This window comes from Drosophila navojoa, chromosome 5, assembly GCF_054131105.1.
Source record: "Drosophila navojoa isolate 15081-1374.11 chromosome 5, UAZ_NAV_1.0, whole genome shotgun sequence".
NCBI lineage: Eukaryota > Metazoa > Arthropoda > Insecta > Diptera > Drosophilidae > Drosophila > Drosophila navojoa.
This window is the reverse complement of record NC_142893.1, coordinates 13,381,327-13,390,914: the sequence shown is the minus strand read 5'-3', so window position 1 is coordinate 13,390,914 and position 9,588 is coordinate 13,381,327. Positions and strand designations below refer to the sequence as shown.

The 9,588-nt window shown below is 35.1% G+C and overlaps 2 protein-coding genes across 2 annotated transcripts; one reads left to right on the top strand and one right to left on the bottom strand.

Annotated features, from left to right (window-relative positions):
- The first annotated feature begins 2,880 nt into the window (after window positions 1-2,880).
- Window positions 2,881-3,568, top strand: LOC108658017 (uncharacterized). Its single transcript, XM_018110673.3, has 2 exons — window positions 2,881-3,306; window positions 3,378-3,568. Exons 1-2 carry the CDS (start codon window positions 3,069-3,071, stop codon window positions 3,461-3,463), a joined length of 324 nt encoding a protein of 107 aa, XP_017966162.1. The 5' UTR covers window positions 2,881-3,068; the 3' UTR covers window positions 3,464-3,568.
- A 5,164-nt stretch (window positions 3,569-8,732) lies between these two features.
- Window positions 8,733-9,123, bottom strand: LOC108652784 (uncharacterized). Its single transcript, XM_018102979.3, has one exon. The coding sequence runs from the start codon at window positions 9,121-9,123 to the stop codon at window positions 8,761-8,763; it is 363 nt and encodes a 120-aa protein (XP_017958468.1). The 3' UTR covers window positions 8,733-8,760.
- Between the last annotated feature and the right edge of the window lie 465 nt (window positions 9,124-9,588).

The following is a 9,588-nucleotide window of genomic DNA, read 5'->3' as shown; positions in this document are numbered from 1 at the left end:
CATGCAACTGCGCAACCGTGCGACTAATTAAAGCCAAGTTGTTGTTATTGTTGTTTTCTTTCTTTTTTTTTGTACATTTTATTTTCATTTCATTTATTATTTATTATTTATGATTGCTGTACGAAAATACTTTGCTGGCTGAGCCTGTCGAGCGGCGTTGTGGGCATTGTTAATCATTCTCTGCATTGCATGCAAGTGCGAGGCGCAGAGGAAAATGCTGAAAAGCATAAGAAAAGCCACATTTCTTATCGAGTCTCCCTTTGGCTGTGGCCTGACCTGGCGAGCCCTGAAGGTGCGATAAAATAGAAACATTAAACCCCAAAAAGCCTTAACAACAAATGCAGCACAAATAACGGCAGCAGAGGAAATTGGATAGAAGAGAAAAAGAAAGAAAGAATGAGGGAAAATGGCGACTAGGGCATACGCTTTGTAAATGAATCTGAGAATGGTTCTGCAAAGGGCAATATGCCATAGTAAAGTTCACTCAAAAGTGCTGTAAAGCACACTAAACAGTGTTGTAAAGTGCTGTTAGATATGGATTAAAGTGAAAGTTTATGTTACTATGTAGTGTATGTTATTTATGTAGTGTATGTTACTCTATTCTATGTTAACCTAGTTGAAAATCAACTGTTTTAAATAGGCTATGGAGAAGTATTGCAAAATGTAGTTGAGAACAGTGTTATACAGTGAAGGCTCGTTTATTACAATTAGAGTATTATTCTCAATTTTGTTTCTACTATTTGCTTTTGCTCAGGTTTTTTATTCTCTAGTGTTGTGTAATGCTGTGAAATAGAGCTTTTAAGAAATTCTTAATGTTGTTTTGATTGTTTGATTGATGGTGCATGAATTCTATTACTATTCTATCTATATTTTATAAGTAAATAGAAGCTCGACATAGAATTGTTTTCATATAAATTAATCATCAATTGACTTCCACTATATTTTTTACCTTAAGCAGAAAGCTTTGTTCTCTGAATGATATACATATGTATATATAGTATAAGAGTAATTTAGTCTGAGTTTCTTGAAAGCCTGTAGTTGGCTTATATGAACTTTATATTAATTTATGCAACAGTAAATAATCAAGAGCTTAGCTCTACAAGTTTCTGAAAGCTCATGAATAAGCTGCTCCATGTTATTCGAAGGTATTCCCTTTCGCTTGTCTGTGGTAAGCTGCTTATTTATATATGAGAGTATAGCAAGTATATTAGAGTATACCAAGACGCATTTAGGTAACACACACACACACAGCTAGACAGCTGGGCTGTTGGGTCAGGTGGGCGGTGTACATTTACAGTTGAACATGCAACGAAATGAGCGCCTGACATGACATGCCAACGGTTTTGACATGAAATGTGCAAAGCTCTCAGGAGAATGCGAGTGTGCAAGTGTGTGCAGGTGTGAGTGTGCAGGTGTGTGTGATGTGTGTAAATTTGCATGATGAAAAAATGAAAACTGTTGTGAGTGAGTGACATAGCCACGAAAACCTCTACCGAGCTGTACTTGAGCTTGTATACGGCTCGCTAATTACTGGGACGGGGCATAGTAATTATTATTATACACGGTATTTTACTAGTATATATACATATGTTTATACATCTACATGTGTGTATGGGAGAGGTAATGTTATTTCGTTAACAGTCGACACTTTTTGAATTTATAATAAGCCTAAAAGCCAAATAATTATGAGAACCGAACAACAGGGCGAAACAGTTATGGACATTTAAATATACCAATATAATAGCTGGGCGTTTCTACGAAATGGTTGACCATTAACTAAATTTATAAGAATATATGGGATGTTTCTATAGTTGGAACTTTAAGGGGTAGATAATCGTATAGAGCTTAAAAATAAATTCAATGAGAGTTAAACGAAGGACTGGATTTGTATCTGGACGAAGGATTGTGTCTGGGAAAATATCTTATAGTATATGTAAACTATTCGATGGTTACTACTATTTAAATATACTACGATAATGATTTTAGTACTATTCCTTATACTATTCTACTACTTTATTATAACTTGTAAGTGCGATTACTGCTGAAGTTATACCCTACTACTATTTTAGTACTTCATTTTCTACTACTGCACTACTTTATAGCTTCAAAAAGTGATTACTACTACTATAACACCATACTACTATTTTTGCTCCATACTACTTTATATCAATAGTATACTACTAATTGAAAATGCTACTACTCCCTTCTACTACTCTACTACTTTATAGTTTTTATACCCTGAACCCATTGAAAATGGGAAATCAGGGTATAATGTTTTTTTTTTATATGTGATTACTACTACTATAATACCATACTACTATTTTAAAGAGCACTCTATTTACTACTCCATACTTCTTTATATCAAATAGTATACTGCTAATTGAAAATGCTACTACTTCCTTCTACTACTCTACTACTTTATAGTTTTCAAGTGTGATTACTAGTACTATAATACCACACTACTATTTTAAAGAGCATTCTATTTACTACTCCGTACTACTTTATATAAAATAGTATCATATAGTATTTGAAAATACTAAGGAATGCTACTACTTCCTTCTACTACTCTACTACTTTTTAGCTTATACTACTATTTTAGGGAGTACTCTACTTACTACTCGTATTACAACTATTCCATACTACCTTATCTCACGGAACACTACTACTACTATTAATACTATACTACTAAAACTACTAAACATATTTTATCTACCTTTCTATATGTTTTCAACCATCATTTAACTTCAAGTATATGTAGATTCGCAAACTCTTAAGTCCACACCGAATTGTTTGCCATTTATATAACCATATATACGCATGTATATACGCATATCCGTAACAGTTTTGGTCTATTTAATTTCATGAAGCTCCCGCTCTATTTGCCCAATCTCAGCTGTTGACATTTTCGCTTTTACTGTCTCAAGATTTGGCAAACAATTTAGTTCGAATCGCTTTCGGTTGGCAAATGTTTACCCTGACGGCTCTCGAGCCCAGATTTACCGATTCGGGTATAAAATGTGTGAGAGTATTTGGCGTATGGATCAGTGATTCGCTTCGATTGGCTCAAGATGCAGGCACTCCAGCGACTAATTGTCTTCAGCTGTGTGCTGCTCCATCTGTTTGGGGGCATTCGTGCCGGACTTTTTCTCAGCCGCAACGGCTACATCTACTGTAAATGGTCGAGTCGTGGATTATGCGACAAATTCGGGTCCAGATGCGTGCAATACATGGATGGCACGATGAACTATTGCAAGCATTACAAGAACGAATGCCAATTCCTGATTGACCAGTGTCTGTCTAGAACAGGTAAATCGAAGACTATATATACACTATATACTATACTATATGTATGGGATAACCCTTTGCTTTCTTCTTAGAGTTTGGCCGTCAGGGTGCACCTGTGGCTTTTTCTCCAGGCTGCAAAAATATTGGTCTCAATCAAATGGGCGTGTGCGGAACATAATTTGATACTAGCAAAAACAGAAAAAAAAAAAAAAAAATATATATATATATATATATTCATTAATTCTACATTAACTAATTATTCCGACAACTGTAACTATTTATTTGAAAGCTTAATAAACTATTATAAATAATAAATAATTAAAAGCTAATTTTTATTTTATTTTTTAAATACTTTGCATCAGTAGCAAATAAAATGCAAAATATTTAATTTTTAATTAAATGCGCTTTGATTGTATTTAATGTTAAATATATATAAGATTTTTTTTTTAGAATAAAAAATATGTTTAATAATAGTATCAAATTGTTTTATACTAAACAAGCTAAGCTTTGTTAAAAGTAAAAAAATATAAATATATATATATAAATATATATTATTATAATTTTTTCATTACTTAACATAAACATAAATTTATATTATTATAAGATTCCTCTTTAATCAACATAATTACTAAAATTTAAATATATATTTTTTAGCTCTGCAAAAATCAGCTTTGAAATATGAAATATAACAAATTTTGTTTTTATTTGAAACTGGTGAAAATTGATTGCAGTCAAAATGTACTTTTAATATTTTGGTTTTTTTCAGTCCTACAAATGCCGTACAAGTCTTGCATAACGCGTTCAACTAAGCGTTCGATGGGCGTTTGTCAAACCGGAAACAGCAGTTCGTCCATTTTGATGATTGCATTTCCGTTGTGCCAGCGAAATGCTGAACAATTATTCATTTTATCATTTGGCAAATGCGTATGGAAGTAGAAAATATGGCAATGCGCTTTATTTTAAGCTTGTTCAACGATTTCGCTGAATTTTTTAATAACATTTAACAATTAATAACAAATCAAAGTAAATAAATCAGCTTAGAAAATTTTAAAATAACTTTCTATATTTTATGTTAATGCAAGCTTAGATTATTATCATTTCCTTTTATATTTTTTATTATTTAGCATTATTAAAATTTAAAGAACTTAAAAGTAAATTTCTATATTTATTTAAGATTTTTAATTAAGTCATAATAAATAAGCTCATTATTATTAATAATTACAATCGAAATCGCTGTAACCTTAATGCAAACTGTTAAATAACATGGAAATGTTATAATGAACATTTACGATGTTATGACTGGCAGCCATGTTAACTTAACATTATTGATAACGAAATGTATGTTAAGCAAGCGCAAGCTTTTACTGAGGGTATCAAGAATGTTATTTTTGTTGTATTTGATGGCATAAATTATTCAAGATGTGAGTCAATCAACTTTACCGTTTCTCGCACACATGCAAATGCGAAGCGCATATGAAATTTTCCCTTGCACACATTTCATGCATAAATTATTGGAGTATTCCAGTTGTTATTGTTGTTGTTGTTGGTGTTGGTGTTGGTGTTGGCACAGGGCAAACTTTGATTGATTCGGTTGCCGGAGCACAGTTTTCTGTTCACTCTTTGATAAACTGTCAAAAGAGGGCACAAGGGTTAACGATTGTGAGAGTGTTATAGAAGTATATATATGTATGTAGAGGGCATATGTAACTCACTTGCTGTAGCCAGCGAATTATTGTCGTTGGCTGCTGCCCTGCAATCGGCCAACCTTTGCTTGCAGCCGTAACTCCTCAGTTGACACAGATTGCTACGTGCGACGCGTACACATATTTTGGCATTCGGTCTGCAATTGGCTCGAACTTTGCGCCGGCAACTCTGCAATTGGCTGAGATTGACCTTTGCCTCGGTCGAAGTGCCTAGGTATACGAGAGTGAGCAGAACGACTAGCAATAGAACAGTTTTCATTGTGCCAGGCATCGAAAATGATATCGTTATGTATTGCTTGGCATTTATATTGTGCCTCAGCCAAGTGCTAGGCTAATTAACTGTCATCTGTGTTTGTTTATTGAAATTGGACAATTCTGGAAGGTTAAACCAGATGCTTTTTGAAACTTGAGTCATGCCAGCAAACACTAACACTTGTACAAATATTTAACTAAATTTGTTTATGTATTTGATGTACCATAATCAAAGGCACACTTAACTGTTTAGCCTATATTCATAGGCTATTCTTGAATTGAAGTATCAGTTGCTCGAAGCGTTTAGGGTATTTCGTAGACAAGTTGTTTCATTAATGTACCTTCCATAGAGTTTCGTAGCATTCAGCTTTTGTCAGGCAGCTGCCTTAACTCAAGTTTCAAGTTTTGTTTTTGTCACATTCACTGGATGAGTCGGCCTACAGTTTCAACGCCATTCATAAGGCGATGCCTTTCATTTAGCGAGCAAATTATGCTAGATATTTCCAAAAGTTTTATTAAGGCACATTCCATCGAGTTTCGTAGCATTCAGCTTTTGTCACGCAGTCTCAGATCTTGAAACTCCTGCCATAAATTCGCTACAATACCTAAACTAAGAGCATTTATATTTCTGTGAATCATATGATTATGTTTTCTATTACTTTCTTTTCGTAATCATCATTGATCAATATTTACACAAGCCTCATGGTCTCTGCCATTGATGTACCTCACATCGAGTGCTGTAGCATTCAGCTTTTGTCATGCAGCTGCCTTAACTCAAGTATTTGCCACATTCACTAGAAGAGTTGGGCCACAGTTTCAGATTCTTTCATAAGGCTACATCATTTATTTAGCGAGCAATTATGATGAATATTTCCAAGCCCAGGAATGGGGCTTGGGTTCTTAATTTTTTCTGTGGCTCATATAAGGCAGCGGCAACAAAGTGCATTTGTGGACTAATTTCTTACATATAGTTTTGTTTTTGTAACTAATTCACTAGAAGCATACAGAATACAGCTTCAGAATCACTCATGTGGCTATGCCTCTTGCTTAGCGAGCAATTATGATCAATATTTCCAAAAGTTTCATTAATGCACCTCCATAGAGTTTCGTAGCATTCAGCTTTTGCCAGGCAGCAACCTTCTGCTCTAGTTTTTGCCACATCCACTAGAAGAATTGGCCCACGGTTTCAGTTTTAGCTTATTTATTATGATGATTCAGTTTATTTATTATCATTATGCTGTGGTTTTCGTAATGATCCCATTTCCATAAGTTTTACAGTATTGAAATTTTGGCATTGATGTACCTCACATCGAGTGTTGTAGCATTCAGCTTTTGTCATGCAGCTACCTTCTGCTCTAGTTTTTGTCATATCCACTACAAGTATTGACCCACAGTTTCAGCTTTGGATTATCTATTCTGATTATGATTCAGCTAATTTATTATGATTATGCTGTGTATTTCGTAATGATACTATTTCCTTAGGTTTTACAGTATTGAGATTTTGGCATTGATGTACCCATCCCATCGAGTCTTGTAGCAATCAGCTTTTGTCATGCAGCTGCCTTAACTCAAGTATTTGCCACATTCACTAGAAGAGTTGGGCCACATTTTCAGATTCAGTTCATAAGGCTACATTGATATGAATATATCCCAGCCCAGGAATGGGGCTTCGGCTCGTTGTTTTTGCTGTGGCTCATATAAGGCAGCGGCCACAATGCACCTTCCATCGAGTTTCGTAGCATTCAGCTTTTGTCAGGCAGCTAACTTCTGTTCTAGGTTTTGCCACATCCACTAGAAGTTTTAGCTTGTTCATTATGATTATAATTCAGCTTATTTATTATCATTATGCTGTGTATTTCGTAATGATCCTATTTCCACAAGTTTTACAGTATTGAGATTTTGGCATTGATGTACTAATCCCATTGAGTCTTGTAGCATTCAGCTTTTGTCATGCAGCTGCCTTAACTCAAGTTTCAAGTTTTGTTTTTGTAAGATTCACTGGAAGAGTTGGCCTACAGTTTCAGCGCCATTCATAAGGCGATGTCTTTCATTTGGGGAGCAAATTATGCATATTCCCAAAAGTTTTATTAAGGCACATTCCATCGAGTTTCGTAGCATTCAGCTTTTGTCATGCAGCTGTCGTAACTCAAGTATTTGCCACATTCACTAGAAGAGTTGGGCCACAGTTTCAGATTCAGTTTCGTTCATAAGGCTATATTATTTATTTAGTGAGCAATTATGATGAATATTTCCAAGCCCAGGAATGGGGCTTGAGTTCTTTATTTCTTCTGTGGCTCATATAAGGCAGCGGCCACAAAGTGCCTTTGTGGACTAATTTCTTACATATAGTTTTGTTTTTGTAACTAATTCACTAGAAGCATACAGAATACAGCTTCAGAATCACTCATGTGGCTATGCCTTTTACTTAGCGAGCAGTTATGATCAATATTTCCAAAAGTTTTATTAATGTACCTTCCATCGAGTTTCGTAGCATTCAGCTTTTGTCAGGCAGCTAACTTCTGCTCTAGTTTTTGTCATATCCACTTGAAGAATTGGCCCACTGTTTCAGTTTTAGCTTGTTTATATGATTATGATTCAGCTAATTATGCTGTGTATTTCGTAATTATCGTATTTTCACAAGTTTTACAGTACTGAGATTTTGACATTGATGTACCCATCCCATCGAGTCTTGTAGCAATCAGCTTTTGTCATGCTGCTGCCTTAACTCAAGTTTCAAGTTTTGTTTTTGTAAAATTCACTGGAAGAGTTGAGCACAGTTGACTATGACTATAAAGTCATTCTTAAGGTTATGCCTTTTACTTAGCGAGCAATTATGATCAATATTTCCAAAAGTTTCATTAATGTACCTTCCATCGAGTTTCGTAGCATTCAGCTTTTGTCATGCAGCTTCCTTCTGCTCTAGTTTTTGCCACATCCACTAGAAGAATTGGCCCACTGTTTAGGTTTTAGCTTATTTATTATGATGATTCAGTTTATTTATTATCATTATGCTGTGCATTTCGTAATGATCCCATTTTCATAAGTTTTACAGTATTGAAATTTTGGCATTGATGTACCCATCCCATCGAGTCTTGTAGCAATCAGCTTTTGTCATGCAGCCGCCTTAACTCAAGCTTCAAGTCTTAGGCATAAATGGGGCCTGGGCTCATATAAGGCAGCGGCCACATAGTGCCTTTGTGGACATATAGTTTCAAGTTTTATTTTTGTAACCAATTCTCTAGAAGCATACAGAATACAGCTTCAGAAGCACTCATCTGGCTATGCCCTTTACTTAGCGAGCAATTATGATCAATATTCGCAAAAGTTTCATTAATGCACCATTCATCGAGTTTCGTAGCATTCAGCTTTTGTCATGCAGCTGTCTTCACTCTAGTTTTTCCCAAATATCATACTTTTCCCTAATTCCCCTGAGCCCAGTTCTCTTCAGTTCAAAGAATGATATAATCTATATATGTATGTTTATTTGCAAGTCCATAACAAAATGTAATCGAAAATCAATTTAACCACGTCTGCCTATGACGATGGCCTGCGCATTGGAGCTGCTGGAACACTGTCGGCGTGTGCCCACCGGAATGTTCGCGCACAAGGATATGGGGACCGATGTGTAGGTCACGGAAGTGACGCAGGTGTCGTAGCGCACCTGGCAGCTGTTCGAGAATCGTTTGCAGAGATTCGAGCGTCCATAGCGGGCGCAGACCTCGTTAGTGGCAAACAAATTGCAATTTTCGAGCACACAGATCCTTGGCGAATTGCCGTTGCCGTTGCCCAGATTATTATTGCCGTTCCAGAATCGTCCGTGGATCAAAGTAGCGCCGGACAGGATTGCCAACAGCGAACAGCACAGAACTAATGTGGCTTTCATGTTCTTGATTCGAATTTGGTTTGCAAACGCTTCTTGCCAGTATTTATAGCGAATTCTAAGGTTCTTGAATATTAATTGGGTTATGGCTCAAGGTCAAACGACATTCAAAAATTTTTGTTAATAAATAATTTGTATAGTTTTTTGCAAAACAGTTGCGCAAATAAATAATTTTTGCCGATTTGCAAATTATTTATTTTTTTTGTTGAGTTTGTATAAAATAACAAATAACAACAAGCCTAAAAGAATACAGTGAAAGGCATGAATAGATAAAAAAATTTAATTTATTTACGGCTTAGGCATTTAATGACGGCGCTTAAAAGTAGGCAACGTTTTTTTTGCTGTTCGATATTCAGTTTTTCTTATATATGGTGAAAACACAGTTAAGATATCATTAAAAAAATACTAAAAATACTGCTAAAAATATTGCTATATATATTATGTTTTATATAAGAATATATCGCTCAT